General features: G+C 47.4%; 1 protein-coding gene across 1 annotated transcript in view; it reads right to left on the reverse strand.

Annotated features, from left to right (window-relative positions):
• LOC308578154 (uncharacterized protein) overlaps positions 1 to 9,732 on the reverse strand; it is a gene marked incomplete at its 3' end in the record, with an annotated part of 150,469 nt that extends 140,737 nt beyond the window's left edge. The window contains exons 1-4 of the mRNA XM_081178414.1: positions 9,639 to 9,732; positions 4,993 to 5,146; positions 2,438 to 2,539; positions 1,413 to 1,592 (exon numbers count right to left, since the gene is read on the reverse strand). Of these exons, the coding sequence (XP_081034540.1) occupies positions 1,413 to 1,592; positions 2,438 to 2,539; positions 4,993 to 5,146; positions 9,639 to 9,661 (459 nt within the window). The 5' untranslated portion in view covers positions 9,662 to 9,732. The remainder of the gene's footprint in view (positions 1 to 1,412; positions 1,593 to 2,437; positions 2,540 to 4,992; positions 5,147 to 9,638) is intronic.
• Between the last annotated feature and the right edge of the window lie 12,484 nt (positions 9,733 to 22,216).

Here is a 22,216-nt window from a genome sequence, read left to right on the forward strand (position 1 = left end):
CCAGGAAGAAGGGTCCAGAGAGGGATCAGAGAGCAGCAGTTGGAGATCGGGACCCACGTACCCAGCCGGGAGCAGCAGGGAGAAAGGGGACCAGATATCGGGTTCCGGAAGCTTTCAGAAGGAGGGAGGGCATGAGTCAGGAGTAGTCACGCCCACCTCGGGGAGCGACGAAACGATCAAGAGGAAGGTAGAGAGTTGGGCGCGCGCGCCAAGTTCAAATGTAGCGGAAGCTGGCGCAGTAAGCAGCCCAGAGAGTGAGCCAGGTCCCAAAGCCCGCCGCAAGGAGGCGGAAGGGTCAGGGGGGTCCGCGTCAGAAGAGAGTAGGAAAGAAGAGACCCCGGGGGGCAGAAGGACCCAGAGACGGAAGGAAAGGCGCAGGAGGTGGAGCAAGGCTAGGGTATTAAGCTGGTGTGCTAGAGGCGGAGACTCAGACGGGTCTTCGCCGGTCTGACCTAGAAGAAGTAGGGCTGCACATTGCAGTTTGGAAATGGAACCTGTAATCCAATAAAGACTCTTTTAACCTGAACGCTGGCTAACGTGGTCCTATGTGAGCTGGGACTGAGTGGCAGCCCTGACACGCATGCTCTTGTTATCTCCAGCTTGGACGACTGCAATGCGCTCTATGTGGGGCTACCTTACTGCAATTAATCCAGAATGTGGTAGCCAGACTGGGGGCCGTGAACAGCCGCAGAGACCACATAACACCAGTCTTGAAAGACCTGCATTGACTCCCAGTACGTTTCCGGGCACAATTCAAAGTGTTCGTGCTGACCTTGAAAGCCCTAAACAGCCCAGCAGATGAAACTTTCCTCTGGTTGTCAATATTAAGAGGATGCCAGCAAGATCAAACCTTTCTGTAAAATAAAGGATTTAAATCCAGTCTGACTGAGACCACATACCACCGGTCCCAAGAGATCTGCTTTGGCTCCCAGTACGTTTCCAAGCACAATTCATAGTGTCGGTGCTGACCTTGAAAGCCCTCAATGGCCTCGGCCCAGTAGACCTGAAGGAGCATCTCCACCCCGGACACCGGGGTCCCTCTCCCGAGGGCCTTCTGGCGCTTCCCTCCCTGCAAGAAGCCAAGTTACAGGGAAGCAGGCAGAGGGCCTTCTCGTGGTGACGGCCGCCCTGTGGAACGCCCTTCCATCAGATGTCAAAGAAATAAGCAATTATCTCACTTTTAAAAGACATCTGAAGGCAGCCCTGTTTAGGGAAGTTTTTAAATATTTAATGCTGTCTTGTGTTTTTAATATTTGGTTGGCAGCCACCCAGAGTGGCTGAGGATACCCAGACAGATGGGCAGGGTAGAAATAATAAATTATTATATATTATTATATATCCAAAGCCAACATGAAAGCATTCAAACTCTGACGGAACGGAGCGGCGCACACCTCTTCACAGCATAGACCCACCTTGTCCAGGCAAAGGTTCCCATGTCTCTCGGCAATAGCCTTTCGGAAGCCGTGAGACAGTGGATACAGCATGCTGTGATGCGGGTGCACCGAAGGGAGCCGGTTCTTCTCCAGCTGGTCAGCCACAATACTGACAAGCTTCTTCATTCTCTCGTCATAATCGGTCCAATCACAGACGATCTGAAAGGGGGCAAAGAAAACCAGGGTTCTAGATTCAGGTAGGTAGCCGTATTGGTCTGATGAAGTCAAAATATATTAAAATTGTCCAGTAGTGCCTTAGAGACCAACAAAGTTTGTTCTTGGTATAAGCCAGGCACCCCAAGCCTTCGGCCCTCCAGATGTTTTAGACTACAATTCCCATCATCCCCGACCACTGGTCCTGTTAGCTAGGGATCATGGGAGTTGTAGGCCAAAACATCGGGGGGGGGGGCGCAGGTTGGGGATGCCTGATATAAGCTTTTGTGTGCATGCACACTTCTTCAGATACACTGAAGCGGAAGTCCCCAGACCCTGATATACAGAGGGAGAAGTCCCCAGACCCTGCTATATAAGAGTAAGGAGAAGCCCCCAGACCCTGATATATAGTGGGAGGGTGAGTTGGGGTTTTTCTCCGAAGGGTAGTAGGAGTCAATGGGTATGGTCCACCTGCTGGCAACTGTGAATGACTGAAAAAACAAGGGATGGTACACAGATGACCTGAAATAGTTTTAGGATATGTAATGAGACACAGTCGTCCACAGGTTGACCATACCGATTGAGTCCTACTACCGTTCAGAGAAATACCCCGCCCCACCCTCCCTCTAAATATCAGGGTGTGGGGACTTCCGCTTCAGTGTATCTGAATAAGTCTGCCTGCACATGAAAGCTTAGACACAGAACAAACTGAGTTGGTCTCTAAAGTGACATTGGACAATTCCTGAATTAGGTGACGCTTTTACCATTACCGTGGTACCTTGGGACTCAAACGCCTCGGTTCCCAAATGCCGGAAACCCTGGGAGTGTTGGCCCTTAAAACTCTGCCTCACCTGCAAACAGTGCGCCAGGTTGCAGTAAGCGTCAGGAAAATCCGGCTTCAGTTTCAAGGCGGTGCGATACGAAGCAATTGCCTCTGGGATGTTTCCGGAATCCTAGAAAGGGAGGGATATTTCAGCAATTGCCACTAGCTTTTTTTCTCAACCATCAAAACCAAAGATGAAGAACAGACAGAAGGCACGATGATCCACACCTGGTAGACTTATAAAGTAACATTCAACAATCATTGGAATAGAACAGGGGTCGGCAAACTTTTTCAGCAGGGGGCCGTCCACTGTCCCTTAGACCTTGTGGGGGCCAGACTAGATTTTGGGGAGGGGGAAAAAGGAACGCATTCCTATGTCCCACAAATAACCCAGAGGTGCATTTTAAATAAAAGGACACATTATACTTGTGTCAAAACATGCCGACTCCCGGCTAGATTGAGAAGGCCATGGGGCCGTAGTTTGCCTCCCCATGCTATAGAATAATATTGAGTATCAGCATGTAAAAATTCAATAGAAACCTACTCTTAACAATTACAATAAATTGTAATTAATCGTACAATAAATGAATATTACAATGAATGATTATTGTAATTGATCATAGAATAAATGTTACAATAAATGGTTATAAAACAATGGCAAGTCACAGTGTCTACAATAGCCGCAGCGAGAATCTTAACAGACAAAGGATGGAAAGGAGAATCCCATCCCTACTAAGTTGGCGTAGCTAGCAAAAAGGCTAAAATACGCAGAATTAGCAAGATTATAATACAGGCAGAATTACGAGAGGTTTTGGAAGAAACATTTCATAGAGAACAGGACACTTGCAGAGTACAGTGGTACCTCTGGATGTGAATGGGATCCGTTCCGGAGCCCCGTTCGCATCCTGAAGCGAATGCAACCCGCATCTGCACGTCGCAATTCGCCGCTTCTGCGCATGACATCATTTTGAGGGTCTGTGCATGCGGCGAAACCCGCAAGTAACGTGCTCCGTTACTTCTGGGTCACTGCGGAGCGCAACCCAAAAATATTCATCCTGAAGCATATTTAACCCGAGATAGGACTGTATTGTCTAAATTTACAGGGGTGCCCAAATTTTCCCAAAGAGGGCCAGATTTGACATGAGGGCGGGGCAAATTTGTTGAGCTGTTTTAGGATTTAACCCCAAGGTTGTTGAGCTCTTTTTAGGATTGAAGTTGTTGAGCATTTGGGGGGGGGGGGTTGCCCCAGTAAGTAAACCAGGTTACGCTCCCCGGCCACACGCTGGACATGTGTGGTCTAAAAAAAAATGTTGGGAAAATTTAAATTCTTTGGCAGGTGTGGATTGACAAAGGACAGCAGGAAATATGACAAAACCAATGCATTTTGAGATCTAGGAGAGACGAGCAAAAGGGCGCCATCGGAAATGTGACGTAGGGGTGATTGGAAGTCACAATGAGATTTTTGGGTGTGGAACTCCACCATACTTTCCGTCTATATAAGCCACCCTCTATTTGGGGGGGCTCAAATTTAAGAAAATGAGCCATTCACCCACCCAATCACCCGTATAAGACCTCCCCCCCATTTTTATTTCAAAGTAAAAATAGCAATTTTTTCATTTTCCTTTTAAAAAAATTATTTACAAACAAACACATAGACACAAAACAAAATTCGTATTACCCTACCACCCAAAATTTCAGACATTAAAACCACCCTTGTGGCTTCCCTCCACCGCCCCTCACCCTCCTATATAATATTTCACATTGCCATTTTTATTTCCCCCCTATTTATTTATTTATTTATTTTTGATTTCATTTTACATGCTAGTTGCCGTACATTTTCAACACTATACATTACATATATGGATTCCCCACATCTAACCCTATACACAACTCAGCATTTACCCAAATACCCACGTGACTTCCTTCACTCACATTCACATTGCAATTTTTATCTAAATTTATATTTCTTAACTCTTTTAACTTACTATTTATTATTATTATAAACCAGATTTACAAACATTAAACCAAACATATCAACATGTTAGTTTTTGAGCAGTACTTGAACACATAATCTTCAAACCATTTCCATTATATTTTTATTTTCCAGTTTGATTGGTACCTTATTACTGCACTTGACCTTGCCAGTTCTATAAATTCAATTAGTTTCTTTATCCAGTCATCCTTTGTGGGTATATATTTCCTGTTCCAGTTTTGTGCAAGGAGTAGCCTTGCTGCAGCTGTCGCGTATAAGAATAATATCTTCCCATCTTGTGGTATTTCTTTACCTCTTATACTCAGTAAATATGCCTCTGGTTTTCCCCTCTAAATTAATTCTGATCATCTTTTTTATTTCCTCATGAATTTTTTAACGTTTCTGTAGCCCCACCATAAACGTATCGGTGTGCCCTCTGCCTCCTCACACTTCCAGCATAAATTCCAATTCTCCCCTTTTTCTTTTTGTGCCCCATCTCGGTTTGGGACGGCTTTTGCCAGTTGTTTTCCTTTTGTAAAAACTAAGATTCCCCTGCTGCCCCCCCCCCAGTTGTTTTTTTTAAATAGATTTAGCAGAGACACAAAGCTTACCTTATGGATGGAAGCGAGGTTGCTGTGGGCATCGGCAAACGCAGGATTTATCTGGATTGCTCTTGTGTAGCATTGCAGAGCTCCCTGGACGTCTTGCATTTCCTTCAAGGTGTTCCCCATGTTGGAATAGGCGTCTGCAAAAGTGGGGCTGATTCTGACATGGAGGGGGAGAGAAAAAGTGCCATTTTGGTACAAAAATACTCTGAAGTTACGCTGGAAATGTAAGGGTCAAGAAGGCTCTTTCTATCCTATACGGTGGTCTTTAGGGCAGTTCATTAAAAAAACTTTTTTTAAAAATGCCTTCTCCAAAGCCTTCACAAAATAGGAAAACGTCCAAGAAAACAGCTATTTTCATGGAGGGTTGAGATATTAACTGATATGCACAAAATTTCAGATATAGCTATATAATCCCTAGTGTAGTAAGATAAGACCTTGGGAGCAGGCATCTTCAAAAAAGTGTTTTTTTATGAACCACCCTAGTGGTCATGTGAGACAGTGAGACCTTGGTTCTCAAATGTTTTTTATACAGGTTTCTTTATACAGAAGGTTTTTTATACAGAAAGGTTCAGCATTGTGGCATCCTCTTCATACGGACAAGCAGCACTTTCCTTTTGGGAAATTCCATGCTCCTCAATTCTGGCAATTATTAATCACTCTCAATTCCACCCTAATAATTGCCACCTGCCCGGATTTTAACTTGTCTGAATTAATTTTTATTTGAATTACTTGATGTCTGCTTTTAGGCTCGTTGTGTTGTTTTTATGATGTTAGCTGCTCTGAGCCCAGCCTTGGCCGGCGAGGGTGGGATACAAACAAAAACAAATTATTATTATTATTATTACTACTACTCAAACGCTTTGGTTCCCAAATGCCGAAAACCCAGAAAAAGTGTTCCAGTTTCCAGGCGTTTTTCGGAAGCCAAACATCAAATTTGGCTGTCAGCTATTCTTTCTGGGGCGCCTGCACCAATCAAACAGACTTCGGGAACAGATTAAGTTTGGTGCTTTGGTTTTTGCAATTTATGTGGTGTTTTTGTTTCGGAGGCTTTTTTGGTTCATTTGTTTTTGCGACTGTGCGGATCCCAGTTTAGTTACTGATTGATTGATTGATTGATTGATTGATTGTGTGATTGCAGAAACGGATAGAAGCCCCGGTCCCCATCCGAACAATGACTATCATCAGTGCAGGTGAGGAAAAAAAATAATTTTCATTTTTATCATTTACAAGACTGTTGTATTTATTTTAGAGTACAGTACATGGATGACTGCTTTCATTTTAGGGATCAGTGGTCTCGTTAGATAGTAAAATTCATGTTAAATGGCTGTTTTAGGGATTGTTTTTCAAAGTCTGGTACGGATTAATCCGTTTTGCATGACTTTCTATGGGAAAATGCACCTTGGTTTTGGAACACATTCAGTTTGAGAACCAAGGTACCACTGTATAATTAACTGGGGGGGGGGGGAGAGAACATTTGTGTAAAAACCAGAAGCCTTTCTAATAGGTTTAACGGGTGAAGAAATACCAAGAGACCTAAAAAGACAGTGTATTCTATTTATGCCAGAATGTTCTTAGCCCGGATGTGGAAGGAAGAGAAGGTCCCAACAAAAGAAGAGTGGATTATCAAAATGACTGTGAAGATCAGACATCAAGATGATAGGAAATTTAAGCAAAGAAAAAAGTTAAAAGGACAAAATGGGGAAAATAATGAAGATGAAATGTGAAAAAGCATGGTGCAAAAACCTTAAGGATATAACCATCGTTAGTTCAAAGATGGCAAAATTAAGGGAGAATGAGATAGGCAGGAGAAGTAAATATTTAAAAAACCAGAAGAGGGAAGCTGGGGGAGATTGGGATTCATCTATGCTGTCTGCAAGAATGATGTTTGTGTTGAATATAAAATGCTAAAACTTAATAAAAACTATTTATATATATAAAAAAATTAAACAAGAATGGGAAAAATTTATTGAATACCTTAAAGATACATATTTAGAAATAATAATAATAATAATAATAATAATAATAATAATAATAATAATAATAATAATAATAATAATAATTGTATCCCGCCCTCCCTGGCCGAAACCGGTCTTAGGGCAGCTAACATCAAATATATAACATTAGTATAAAATCAAACAATAATTAAATTACCTCCTAAAAACAAATCAGGATCAAATTAAAATCGAATTAGATGGTTTTCCACAGGCAGGATTGATATAACATTGATGAAGCCAAAGTAGCAAATAAGGAAATGGAATAGAACGAATCATTGTAATTACATGCAAGAAAAGATGGCAAAATATGGAAACGGGGGGTGGGGGGTGGGGGAGAGTCCAAGGGGTTTGTATAATCCCAGTATTGTATATATTGAAAATGTTTGGAGTGTATGGAAATAAAATGATAAAATAAAAAAACTGAATAATAATAATAATAATAATAATAATAATAATAATAATAATAATAATAATAATAATAATAATATTTATATCCTGCCCTCCCCAGCCGAAGCCGGGCTCAGGGCGGCTAACAACAATCAAAATAGTCCAACATTTTAAAACATTCATTATAAAATTAATTAAATCAAATTAAAATCAAATTAATGGCAACCATCAAGCAAAATTCTGTGCAGGTTGCCAGAGGAGGGAGTCAGTCTGCGCCCTGACCAAAGGCCTGGTGGAACAGCTCTGTCTTGCAGGCCCTACGGAAGGATGTCAGGTCCCACAGGGCCCTAGTCTCTTGTGACAGAGCGTTCCACCAGATTGGAGCCGCAGCCGAGAAAGCCCTGGCTCTAGTTGAGGCCAACCTAACCTCTCTGTGACCTGGGATCTTTAGGGTGTTTTTATTTGCAGACCGTAAATTTCTCTGTGGGACATACCAGGAGAGGCAGTCCCATAGGTACGAGGGTCCTAGGCCGTATAGGGCTTTAAAGGTTAAAACCAGCACCTTAAACCTGATCCTGTACTCCACCGGGAGCCAGTGCAGCTGGTACAGCACCGGATGGATATGATCTCGCAGCAAAGACCCCGTAAGGAGTCTCGCCGCGGCATTCTGCACCCGCTGGAGTTTCTGGGTCAGTCTCAAGGGCAGCCCCACGTAGAGCGAGTTACAATAATCCAGTCTGGAGGTGACCGTCGCGTGGATCACAGTGGCTAGGTCAGGGTGAGAGAGATAAGGAGCCAACTGCTTAGCTTGGCGGAGATGAAAAAATGCCGCCTTTGTTATAGCTGTAATCTGCGCCTCCATGGAAAGGGAGGTGTCGAAGATTACACCCAAACTCTTAACGGACGATGCTGGCACTAATTGCACCCATGCAAGAGATGGGAGTTGCCCCCTCAATCCCATATCGCTCCGTCCCAGCCAGAGGACCTCTGTCTTCGAAGGATTTAACTTCAACCGGCTCCCACGTAACCATCCAGCCACAGCTTCCAGACATCTGGTCAGTGTATCTGGGGCCGAGTAAGGATGGCCATCCATCAACAGATAGAGTTGGGTGTCATCGGCATACTGATGGCAACCCAGCCAAAAACTCCGGACAAGCTGGGCGAGGGGGCGCATAAAGATGTTAAAAAGCATCGGGGAGAGTATCGCACTCTGAGGCACTCCACACACCAAGGAGTGGCGCGATGACAATTCCCCCCCCCCAAGCGCCACCCTCTGTCCCCGACCGGAGAGAAACGAGCGCAGCCATTGAAGGACTGTGCCCTGGATCCCCACGTCGGCAAGGCAGTGGTCCAGAAGTTCGTGATCGACCATGTCGAAGGCTGCTGACAGGTCTAGAAGAATCAGCAGCCCCGACCCGCCTCGATCCAGCTGCCTGCGGAGATCATCTGTTAGGGCGACCAGAGCCGTCTCGGTCCCATGACCAGCGCGGAAGCCGGACTGGAATGGATCGAGAGCAGATGTTTCATCCAGAAACCTACCAAGCTGTTCAGCAACCGCTCTCTCAATCACCTTACCCAGGAATGGAAGATTCGAAACCGGGCGGTAATTGGATAGATCTAAAGGATCTAATGATGTTTTCTTTAAGAGCAGACACACCACTGCCTCCTTCAGTTCCCCTGGGAATATCCCAGTGCCAAGGGACAAATTGATGATATCCCCCAGGGGGGCCCACACCTCGTCTGGGCACGCTCTAATCAGCCAGGACGGGCACAGGTCAAGAGGACAGGTGGTGGGCTTTCCAGCTCGGAGGAGTCTGTCCACATCGGCTGGGGATATCCGGTCAAAGTGGTCCAATACTGGACCCGAGGACAGTCGAGGGGCCTCCAGTTCCTTTATTGTATCCAAATTGGCAGGGAGGTCATGGCGGAGCAACAGGACCTTCTCCGCAAAAAAGCTCGCAAATGCCTCGCAGCTGTGTGTCGAATTGTTATTTAAATTTGGCTGTCCTTCAAGGGACAAAAAATAAAATAAAAATAAAAATAAAAAATAAAAAAACCTAAAAGAAAAAGAGAAAGTGCTTTATCCACAAGAGGAGAGCTTTCCCACAGGCACCAGACCAGCGCATGAGGAGTAATAATAATTATTAACAACAGCAACAATAATTTATTATTTATACCCAGCCACTCTGGGCGGCTTCCAGCAAAAGATTAAAATACAGTAAGGAGGAGCTCTTTCAATCTATTTTCCCCATGGCTTTGGAAGCTCACCTGATGGCCTCCTTGTAGTGCATGAGGGCCTCCTGGAGCTTCCCCTGCTGTTGCAAAACACTGGCTAAATTTGAATGCGCAGCTGCAAACTCCGGGAAGACCTGCGGGGAAGAAGCTCACTCTTAGTTTCCCTGAGAAGCATTCTAAAGAGACGGAGGCTGCTCTTTGAGGCTCAAAGGTTGTGGGCGTGAAATAAATCCTCATTTGGATTGACTTGCAAAAATTAAGGAGGAGGAGGAACCTATGGACTGCCTTTTTAGCATGCATAGGAAATACTGTTGGGAGATCAGACTGTCAAATGACCAATGCCATATTTTAAAGAGCCCCTCTTTGATGCTCAAATGTGGCAGGGGCTGGCTGCAAAATAAATCACCGTTTGGAATGATTTGTGGTAATGATAATAATAATAATAATAATAATAATAATAATAATAATAATAATAATAATAATAATAATAATAATGGGCCTATGAACTGCCTTTTTCGTACGCATAGGAAATACTGTTAGAAAATAAGACTGTCAGGGGATCAAGCTCAGCCGACACAGAGAACAGCATGTGCCCAGCTTTTATTTCAATTTCTGTACCGTTCCTTAACACCTTGCATTGTTCTTCTGATGAAAAAGCAGATTTTTGGTCATTCCAGGAGGCCTAGGAATATAAAAAGGGGGACAGACCCTCTTCCTTCCAAAAGGGACTTATCGGACCATGCTTTGTCGAGCCTCAAAATGCTACTTCACTTTCACTTCTTCACCATTATTTCCGTTATTGATCAAGAAAAATTTGATCGGCGATTTTTAAAAAGACCCAGACTAGGAGTCCAGGGTACGCATGCCTAACCCTTATATGTCAATTTAATTGTTGTAATTCTCCACGCACGTACCTCAAGAGCTTTCCGGTAGAGGCGGACAGCCTCCTCGATATTCCCTTGTTCTCGCTTGATGTTCGCCAGGTTATTAAGAGAATCCGCGTGAGTCGGACATAAACGGAGAGCTGTATTGTAGCATTCCTCGGCTTCGGCAACCTTCGAAACACAAAACAGAGTTTTTACACGAATATTAGTATGTCTTTCACAGGAGCCCAAAAGGCTGCTCTGTGATGTGATGGCTGGATTGAGGTTTGATACGGCCCCTCAGCTCCTGACGGTAACTTGGTATTAGAGCGGTTCATAAAAAACTCTTTTTTTGAAAATGCCTGCTCCAAAGTTCTTCTCTTACCAACAGTAGAGATTATATAGCTATATCTGGAATGGCATGCATATCAGTTAATATCTTTTATATATATATGCCAGCTGTCCTTTGTCAACAACCAATTGTTGCTGTTTTTTATATTGAATATATGCTATATGGTAACTGTTGCACCTCATAGGTAACTCAAGCCTTCTGCACGTCACAAAAGATGTATTTTATCAAAGTCATTGTTGAACTGAAATACAATTAAGAAGTATATTAATAGTGAAATGCAATTAAGAAGAAGCATATTAACAGTAAAACCCCACAATTGTTGAGCCTTTTTTAAGGATTTGACCCCAGAGGTGCTGACCTTTTTTTAGGATTAAAGTTCTTGAGCTTTTTGGGGGGAAGTTTTGCCCTAGTAAATAAACCGCCACGAGGGCCAGATTAAATCGACCAGAGGGCCAGATTAGGCCCCTGAACTGGACTTTGGACATGCCTGGTCTAAAAGAACATTGGGAAAATTTAAATTCTTTGGCAGGATAGCAGGAAATATGACAAAACCAATGCATTTTGAGATCTAGGAGAGATGGGTGGAAGGCCCCCAAAGTGGACTTTGGACATGCTTGGTTTAGGGGAACATAAATACAAGAGCAGACTAATCCGATTCAAACTCTCTTTCCCGCACACTTACCGTCTTTTGCAAGATGTATTTAAGGAAGACAGTAAGGGAAATGGTTTTGGTCATACTAAATCAAAATTAAGAGACAGAGTTGCTAGATAGTAAAAGAAAATCATTGCCAAAAACGTATAAGAATGGCATACAAAGGATGAAGAAGTTAAGTCGGTTATGATTAAATGGGCTCAAGATTTTGGTCATAACATTGAATTAGATAAGTGGGAAAGATTATGGGCAAAAACAATTTATTGAATGTACAGCACTAATTAAAAATTTAATGAAGGTGACGTATAGGTGGTATTTGACGCCGACTAAACTTGCTAAAATATATATAACTCAAGATAAGGCACGCTAGAAATGCAAGGAGAAGGAAGGGAATTTCGTCCATAGGTGGTGGATGTGCACTAAAGTCAAAGTCTACTGGGATATGATTTACAAAGAATTGAAAAAGATCTTTAAATATACTGTTATTAAAAAAACCAGAGGCTAATTTTTGAAAGTGATTTACAAATGCTAAAGTAAATTGTTTTAAGTAGAGTAAGAAGGTAAATAGGGCGATATATGTTCAGGTAGGCAGCTGTGGTGGTCTAACGCAGTTGAAATATATAAAAAATATATAAATTGTCCAGTAGCACATTGCAGACCAACTCAGTTTGGTCTTGGTAGAAGCTTTTGTATCTGAAGAAGTGGACCTGCATACAAAAAATTATACCAAGAAGAAGCCAAGTTTAGCAAGCCCTGTTTAGGGAAGCCAGTGTGGTGTAGTGGTTAAGAGCGGTAGTCACGTAATCTGGGTAACCGGGTTCGTGTCTCCGCTCCTCCACCTGCAGCTGCTGGGTGACCTTGGGCTAGTCACACTTCTCTGAAGTCTCTCAGCCCCACTCACCTCACAGAGTGTTTGTTGTGGGGGAGGAAGGGAAAGGAGATTGTTAGCCGCTTTGAGACTCCTGAAGGGGAGTGAAAGGCGGGATATCAAATCCAAACTCTTCTTCTTCTTCTTCTTTTAATGTTTGACGGACTATTGTATTTTAATATTTTGTCGCCAAGAGTGGCTGGGGAAACCCAGCCAGATAGGCGGGGTATAATTATTATTATTATTATTATTATTATTATTATTATTATTATTATTATTATTATTATTATTATTATCAGGTGCTACTGGACAATTTTTAAAGGGTGATATAGAAATGCTAAGAGGATCGTGACTGCTTAAGAAAGCCAGGGAGTGGGAGCGGGGGAAGGGGGAGGGGAGTCGACGCTTGGTATGAGCAAAGTTGTATGTGACGATATGACAAAGGAAAAAATAAAAGAGGACTTCTTCTAGGTTCTGTACCCCAAATCCCCCCCCAAAGAGCCCAATTTCGAGGTCACCATCATCCGGAAGGCTTTTTTCAGCAAACCCTCTGACATACAGAAAGCAAAAGGGACCGGTTTCATTTTCTTTTTTTAATTTTTATTTTATTTATAACATAGTCCACAACAACTCATACATACAAACAGACCCACCACCATTGACTAATTATCAAAATTAAACTCCTATCCCCTTACACAAAGAAAACATAACATAAAAATAAAAGACTTTATTCTGTTAAATGGCCGCCTTATTTACCTCTTGTATACTATTTCTTTTGTATGGGATTATTACAATTTTTCCTAATTATGACTTAAACCACAAAGTCTCCTGTAGAAATTAATTGAAACAAGTCCAAGTGTATATTTTGGGGCACTGTTTGGTAAAGTATTCTCTGCATTTTCCCCATTCCTTTTGGAATTCTTGTCTGGGTTGTGCCCTAATTGTCTCTGTTAATCTGGCCAATTCAGCATGGGGTAAAAGCCTAAGAAAAAGCTAAACAACTTCAATCCTAAAAAAAGTTCAACAATTTAAACCCTAAGAAAAGAGCTCAACAACTTCAATCCTTAAAAAAAGTAAACAACTTTGGTCGGCCCTTATGGCCCTTCACTTCATCAAATCTGGCCCTCTTTGAAAAAAGTTTGGACACCACTGCCTAATAGGAAAGTTTCTGTATTTTTTTTTCACAGGCCCACCAGAAATGTATAAGTGTCCCTTCTTCTTTACTGCACCTCCAGCACAGTTTTTTTGTTTTATACATTTTAGCTATTTTGGCAGGTGTTAAGTACCATCTATAAAACATCTTTTATATAGATGTTCCCCCCACCCCAAGGCAAAAGGGACCAGTTTCTTACGCTGCCTTTCTCTTTCAGCGCGTTGGCCAGGTTGCAGTAGGCGTCAGGGAAGTGGGGCTGGAGCTCAATGGCCCTCTTGTAGGTATCGATTGCCAGATCGATCAGCCCCTGTTCGTAATACACACATGCCAGGTTGCCGTGGACAACAGCGTGGTTGGGACTCAGGCTCAGGGCCCGTAGGTAGGCTGCAACGGCTCTGAAATGAGATCAAGGACTGGTTCAGTTTCATTGTCACCAGGGTGGATAAAAATCTGTTTTTTAAAAAATAAAATGCTTTGGGAGGACGATTAAGAGGATCGAGGCGGGCCGGGACTGCTGATTCTTTTAGATTTGTTAGCGGCCTTCGACATGGTCGATCACAAACTTTTGGACCACCGCCTTGCCAACGTGGGGATTCAGGGCACAGTCAGACAATGGCTGTGCTCCTTTATCTCAGGTCGGGGACAGAGGGTGGCGCTAGGGAGGGAGTTGTCGCTGCGGCACTCCTTGTTGTGTGGAGTGCCGCAGGGCACAATCCTTTCCCAGATGCTTTTCAATATCTTTATGCACCCCCTTGCCCAGATTGTCCGGAGTTTAGGGCTGAGTTGTCGTCAATATGCTGATGACACCCAACTTTATCTGTCAATGGACTCGGCCCCAGACACACTGACCAGATGCTTGGAAGCCGTGGCTGGGTGGCTGCGTGGGAGCCAGTTGAAGTTAAATCCTTCGAAGACAGAGGTCCTCTGGCTGGGTCAGGACAACATGGGGTTGGGGGGCCAACTCCCATCTCTTGTGGGGGCGCAATTAGTGCCAGAGCCTTCTGTCAAGAGCTTGGGTGTAACCTTCGATGCCTCTCTTTCCATGGAGGCACAGGTTGCAGCCACAGCAAAGGTGGCATTTTTCCACCTCCGCCGTATTAAGGAATTGGTTCCTTACCTTTCTCGCCCTGATCTGGCCAGTGATCCATGCGATGGTCACCTCCAGGCTTGATTATTTTAACTCGCTCTATGCTTAGACTCACTCTGACACCCTATATGGGATTTGGTATATAAATTTTCCCGTGGCTTTTTTGCTGGCCCATGTAGCACCAGCATGGATAGCTGGCTTGGGTGAATAGCTGATGTTTCCTCCCTTTGTAGTCTTGATGAGGCTGCATTTTAAGCTGTATTTTAATTAACTGGGGTTTTTTTCTATTCTATTTTATTGTAATTTATATTTGGTGTTAGCCGCCCTGAGCCAGGCCCTGGCCAGTGAGAGCGGGGTAGAAATAAATAAATAAATAAATAATTCGGGGAAGAATTATTTGTTTTAAGTTTTTCATGTGTGCGAAAACTCAGTCCAAGTTTTTCTTGGGGAAAAAATGTTTCAGCACATCAGTTAAGCAACATGGATACATATTGTCAGGGCTGCCACTCAGTCCCAGCTCACATAGGACCACGTTAGCCAGCGTTCAGGTTAAAAGAGTCTTTATTGGATTACAGCTTCCATTTCCAAACTGCAATATGCAGCCCTACTTCTTCTAGGTCAGACCGGCGAAGACCCGTCTGAGTCTCCGCCTCTAGCACACCAGCTTAATACCCTAGCCTTGCTCCACCTCCTGCGCCTTTCCTTCCGTCTCTGGGTCCTTCTGCCCCCCGGGGTCTCTTCTTTCCTACTCTCTTCTGACGCGGACCCCCCTGACCCTTCCGCCTCCTTGCGGCGGGCTTTGGGACCTGGTTCACTCTCTGGGCTGCTTACTGCGCCAGCTTCCGCTACATTTGAACTTGGCGCGCGCGCCCAACTCTCAACCTTCCTCTTGATCGTTTCGTCGCTCCCCGAGGTGGGCGTGACTACTCCTGACTCATGCCCTCCCTCCTTCTGAAAGCCTCCGGAACCCGATATCTGGTCCCCTTTCTCCCCGCTGCTCCCGGCTGGGTACGTGGGTCCCGATCTCCAACTGCTGCTCTCTGATTCCTCTCTGGACCCTTCTTCCTGGGGTGTCCCCCTGCTTTCCCCCCTTGCTCTGACTGCTGGCGCTCCCTTCTGGGAATCCTCGGACTCACTGGATAAGCTCGGCGATCTCGGTTCGTCATCCCCACTCATCTTTCCTTCGTATTCCTCCCCCTCGCTCTCTGTCTCCTCCCTTCTCTGCGTCTCTGCTTCTGAACCCCTGACATCCATCCCCCCCTCGAAGCCCCCCCTTCCCCCCTCCCCACTTTCAAGGGTGGTTGCAGGGTGCTCCATCATCACAGGAGTGAATGCCGGATACAGTTCGCTCCTCGTTGCTGGCCGCCAACTGAAGACCTCCGAGTCTTCCTCCTCGCGTTCGTCAACGGTGAGCTGCTCCGCCTCCATTTCAGTGCCGCCGTGCTCGAAACCGAGATCCTCCCCGCACACGTCCATGTCAGTCTCTGCGTCGGTCGCTTGACCTGGCATCTCCAGCCACCTCCGGCGCCACTGCTCCTCTGGCCGATCGTCCCACCAATACGAGGTGTCGGACGCCGAACCCTCCGGTGACCCCTCTGGGGAATGTGTGCGCTGTGCGGGCTCCCCGTCCGAGTCGAAGCCATGGAACGTGCTGGAGGAAAGTGTGGGCGTGAACAACCAGTCGTCGAAGAAGCCTGCTGGCATGGGTCTGTGTGGGAAAAGGGCATGAAACTCGTCCTTGAGCAGGGGTTCCTCCAAAGCGTAGTCTGGCACCCAGCTATTAGCACTAGCCCGGGTGCCCTCTCTGGCTAGGAGGTATTCCACTCCGTCTTCCCCCCATCTGGAGTCCAAAATCTCCGTGACTTCGTTGATGGGGTCCTGCTGTGGCAATCTTCCCGCCTCCGACCGCTCCTGAGACGGACTCGGTGCTGTTCCTGGTTCCTGGAACCTGTGAGGTGTCCTGTAGGGAGTGAGCACCGACCTGTGGAACACCGGATGCATCCTGGAACCCTCCGGGAGCACCAGCCTGAAAGCTACTGGGTTGATCTGCGCTTCGACTTGGTATGGACCAAGTTGCTTGTGCCCCAACTTCTTTTTGGCTAACGATCTGGTCGGCACTGCGTGGGCTGCCAACCAGACCCAGTCTCCCACTCGGATCTCTTCGCCAACCCGCCTGTGCTTGTCCGCTTGCACCTTGTATGCGTGCTTCGCTAGCTCCAGCTGCCGTCGGAGTTGATCGTGGACCTCCTGCAACTCAGACGCGAAAGCGTCCGCCGTCTGCGGTTCCCCTTCCCCCACTCTGTCCAGTCCCGGGAAGGTTCTGGGATTCCTCCCATTGTTGGCGAAGAACGGTGTCACCCCTGTGGACACGTGCTTCGTGTTGTTGTAGGCGAACTCGGCGAGCGGCAGGTAATCCACCCACGTCGCAGGCTGTTGATTGGCATAGCATCTCAGGTACTGCTGCATGATGGCATTGACCCTCTCCGCTTGCCCGTTGGTCTGCGGGTGTCTCGCTGATGTCAGGTTGATTTTGACGTTCAGGAAGCCCATCAGCTTCTGCCAGAAATTCGAGATGAACTGGCGACCGCGGTCGGACAGTATAGACCGCGGCAGCCCGTGCACTTTGAACACGTGATCTATGAACAGTTTGGCTGTTTGTTCTGCCGTGGCCACCTTCGCACACGGTATGAAGTGTGCCATCTTGGTGAACAAGTCCACCACCACTAGTACAGCCGTCTTGCCTCTCGAGCTGGGTAGATCCGTGACAAAGTCCAGGGCCACCCTCTCCCACGGTTCAAACGGCGTTTGCAGCGGTTCGAGCAGTCCCGCCGGTGGTTTGTGCACCGGCTTGGCCCTCTGGCAGGTGTCGCACCTCGCGACGTAGTCCGCGACTTCCCCTCTCAGTCTGGGCCACCAAAAGTCCCTTGCGACTAATTCCACCGTTTTTTCCGTGCCAAAGTGCCCGGCCGTGGGTGCGTCGTGCAACTGCTGCAGTACCTTGGCGCGAAGGTCATCTCCAGGCACGTAGATGGCCCCTTTACGTAAGAGCAAGCCGTCCCGTATCTGGAACTCGTCGCTCTTCGCCGTGCCCTTGTGCACCTCGGCCATCTTCGCCTGCGCGAATGAGTCGTCCTGCAACGCCCGCCGCACCGCCTCCAGGTCTACTGTGGCTGAAGCGCACGCCCACGCTGTTGGCGCGAAGATGTGCATGGCTGCCGCTGGCGTCGCCTCTTCGAGGTATTGCGGTTTTCGGGACAGTGCATCCGCCATGATGTTGGTGTCGCCTGGGACGTACTCTATTCGGAAATCGAAGTCAGCAAAGAACTCCGCCCAACGTATCTGCCTCTGGTTCAGGAACTTCGCCGTGCGCCAGTGCTCCAGATTCTTGTGGTCCGTGCAGACCTGCACCGTGTGCTTGGCGCCGATCAGGAAGTGCCTCCATGCTTTGAATGCTGCATGAATGGCAAGCAACTCCCTGTCCCAGATGGTGTAGTTCTGCTCCGACTTGCTGAGCTTTCTGGAGTAGAACGCTCCCGGTCTCCAGACCCCCTGTGGGTCCCTCTGCAGCAGGACAGCTCCCACTGCTCTATCGGACGCGTCTGTCTCTACCCGCATCGGTCTGCTGGGGTCGATATGCAGCAGTTGCTCTTCCGACGCGAAGAGACGCTTGAGTGCCTGAAAAGACTGCTCTGCCTGCTCCGTCCAGATGAATTTCTTTTTCTTGGAGCTTAGCGTGTCCGTAATAGCCGCCGTCTGCATCGCGAACCCTTTGATAAACTTGCGATAGAAGTTGGCGAAGCCGACAAACCGCTGCACCTCCTTCCGGTTGCGCGGGCTCTTCCAATCCAACACCGCTCGCACCTTGGTGCTGTCCATGGCTAGCCCCTTGTCCGACAACTTGTAACCCAAGAAATCCACCTCCGTCGTGTCGAACTGGCACTTCTCCAGTTTGGCGTACAGTCTATGCTGCTGCAACCTCTCCAGCACCTCCCGAACGTCTTGGTCATGCGCTTGCTGCGACTCGGAGAATATCAGGATGTCATCCAGAAAGCAGACGCACTTCTTGTAGAGGAGTCCCGCCAACACATGATGCATGAAAGCTTGAAAACAGTGAGAACCGTTTTGCAATCCAAACGGCATCACTCTGTACTCGTAGGTGCCCAGAGGCGTGAACATGGCTGTCTTCCACTCATCGCCCTCCCTCATGCGGAAGAGATTGTACGCCCCTCGCAGGTCCAACTTGGTAAACACGCGTCCCTTGCGCACCGTCGCCAGTAGGTCGTCAATCCTGGGCATGGGGAAATCAGAGGGCTTGGTCATCTTGTTCAAGAGGCGAAAATCCACCACCAGCCTCTTTTGGGGCGTGTCCTTCTTCTTCACAAAGAAAACAGGACTGCCCCCTACTGCCCTGGACTCCCGGATGAAACCGCGCTCCAAATTGTGATCTATGAACTGTTTGAGTTCCTGTAGTTCATCCTCAGACATGGAATACAGCCTCCCCTTCGGTAGCGTCGCCCCTGGTAGGAGGTCAATCTTGCAGTCATATTGCCTGTGTGGTGGTAACTTGTCTGCCTCCTTCTCGCAGAAGACCTCCAGAAAGTCCGCGTATTTGTGGGGGACTGCTTGCAACGTTCCCAACTGCAGTTGTGATTCCTCCTCCTCTCCCTCCTGTCCGGGCAGGATGCAGTGTTCTGCGCAGTAAGAGGAGCCGAAGATCAGCTGTCGCTGGTACCAAGCCAGTGTCGGACTGTGCCTGTCCAGCCAACTCATGCCCAACACAATGGGTGTGTCCGACAGTCGTGTGACGTTAAAACTGATGACTTCCCTGTGGTTGCCAAGGCGCATCACCATTGGCGGCGTTTGCTTCACCACCTGCCCCCCCAGCAACTCTCTGCCATCCACTGTGACGACTTGCAGGGGCAGAGTGGCCGGCAATAGCTGTATAGCGTGCTGCTCCACAAAATCCTGTGCTATAAAGTCTGCGTTGCTTCCAGAATCCACAGAAAGCGGGACTTCGATAGTGACGCCATCGGGCAGCTGGAGAGATGCTGTGAGTTGCACTACTGGTTTGGGTGGGAGGGGGTCTGTGGGTTGCAAGATCGCTGGGGACTGCTTCAGTGATGCGTCTGGCTGGGCCCCAGTGCCTCTGTCTCCAGCCAGACATCGTCGTTTCCCTGCTGGTGTTCGCTGTGTTGCGTGGCCGCTTTCACCGTTGCGGAGGCTGCAGTGTGCTTGGAGCTCCTCTGGGGACACTCTTTCGCCAAGTGTTGAGAGCTGTCGCATATATAACACTTCCTGGTCCCTCTAGGAGGTTTAGTCTTGACTGCCGCCGGTGCAGGGGCTCTGGTAGCTGACTGAGCCCTGGCTCCTCCCACCTCCATAGGTTCCACTCCCCCTCCTGGCGGAGGTGTAGATTGCGCACGCGTAGCGTCCCTGGGAACGAAAGAGAAACTTCTCGCTGCTTCGCGCCCTCCACGTCCTTCGTCTCTGCACCATGGACGTTCTTCCAGCCTCACCCCCACAGTCAGCGCCCTTTGGACCACCTCCTGCGTGCTCCGGGGCCTCTCCCCCCTCGCAATTTCGTCTTTAACAGCACTGCTTAATCCCTCCCAGAAGAGGTCTCTGACTGGGGGCGAATCCCGGTCCCATTCCAAGGCACTGACCAGCGCAAAAAAGCGGGCGTGATACTGGCGTACGCTCGCCCTCCCTTGTTTCAGTCCATGAATCTCCCGTCGGGCAAGATCCACGTCAATGGTAGATAAAAAGCACGCATCCATCGCTTTGATAAAGGCATCTGCATTCTGAAGCGCCGGATCTTTATCCCTCCACAAATTGCGTAGCCACGCTTTAGCATCCCCATGCAAATGGGATAGTATAAACCCCACTTTCTCTTCCTCATCCCTAAAGTCTTTCGCCAGCAGTTGCAGTGCGCACATTACGTCTGCTCGAAAATTGGGGTACTGTTGTAAATTCCCATCGAAGTGAGCCACAAGCCCTCCTGCTCTCCGTGCCAACCCAACCCCCTCCGGTCTGGGTCCTGGCTGCCCATGCTTAACCAATGCTTCAAACCTGGCGTGGAGATCTCTGTAGGCGGCTGCCGCATCCTCCTCCCTTTTCTTGGATGCCTGTACCTCCGCGTTCAATTGGGTCACTGCCTGTTGCAGCGCTGAAATTTTCTCTGCTTCCGTCATCTCTGCCAACCGTTGTGAGCTCGCTCCCAAACACCAATTTCCTCCTCTCGCTGCTTCTGCCTCCTCTGCGAGGTATCAGGTGTCCGAAGCTTAAAAGTGACGGGTCTTACTGTCAGGGCTGCCACTCAGTCCCAGCTCACATAGGACCACGTTAGCCAGCGTTCAGGTTAAAAGAGTCTTTATTGGATTACAGCTTCCATTTCCAAACTGCAATATGCAGCCCTACTTCTTCTAGGTCAGACCGGCGAAGACCCGTCTGAGTCTCCGCCTCTAGCACACCAGCTTAATACCCTAGCCTTGCTCCACCTCCTGCGCCTTTCCTTCCGTCTCTGGGTCCTTCTGCCCCCCGGGGTCTCTTCTTTCCTACTCTCTTCTGACGCGGACCCCCCTGACCCTTCCGCCTCCTTGCGGCGGGCTTTGGGACCTGGTTCACTCTCTGGGCTGCTTACTGCGCCAGCTTCCGCTACATTTGAACTTGGCGCGCGCGCCCAACTCTCAACCTTCCTCTTGATCGTTTCGTCGCTCCCCGAGGTGGGCGTGACTACTCCTGACTCATGCCCTCCCTCCTTCTGAAAGCCTCCGGAACCCGATATCTGGTCCCCTTTCTCCCCGCTGCTCCCGGCTGGGTACGTGGGTCCCGATCTCCAACTGCTGCTCTCTGATTCCTCTCTGGACCCTTCTTCCTGGGGTGTCCCCCTGCTTTCCCCCCTTGCTCTGACTGCTGGCACTCCCTTCTGGGAATCCTCGGACTCACTGGATAAGCTCGGCGATCTCGGTTCGTCATCCCCACTCATCTTTCCTTCGTATTCCTCCCCCTCGCTCTCTGTCTCCTCCCTTCTCTGCGTCTCTGCTTCCGAACCCCTGACACATATGCTACCATTTTACTGTTTTAGTGAAATAAATTGCTTAAATTGTTATGAAGGAAATGTTTCTTTTCTCCTTCCAATCAAGTACAGCAGAAAAGTTGTTCAAATAAAAAGTGTTCACTTATTAAAACTCACCATCATTTCGTCACAATCGGGCTGTATATAGCAGAACCAAATCATTTTGATATAACTGTAGAAAAGACTCTGAAGTTAGGATTCCAAAAAGGAAACCTGCCTCCGATTGTCAATATTAAGAGGATGCCAGCAAGGCTGAACCTTGCGGTAAAAGGGGGATTTAAATCAAGTCTTATGGATTTGGGATTTAAATCAGTTTGCTTTAAATAAAATCAACCCTCTAGGCAACAATGGGAGTTAGTTTGGGTATGGGTGCAACCACTAAACTGAGAATATAAGACGTAATGTGATTATACGCAAAACCAATAAAAAACATTTATATAAAAAAGAGAATATAAGCTCTATGCCTATTTGCTTACCTGTCAAATATACGCGCCTCCTTCAAGACGTTCCCCAGATTAATGTAAGCATCCAGGAAGTTGGGGTCCAGGGTCACCGCCTGAA

This window comes from Podarcis bocagei (genome assembly GCF_964188305.1).
Source record: "Podarcis bocagei genome assembly, chromosome: W".
Classification (NCBI taxonomy): domain Eukaryota; kingdom Metazoa; phylum Chordata; class Lepidosauria; order Squamata; family Lacertidae; genus Podarcis; species Podarcis bocagei.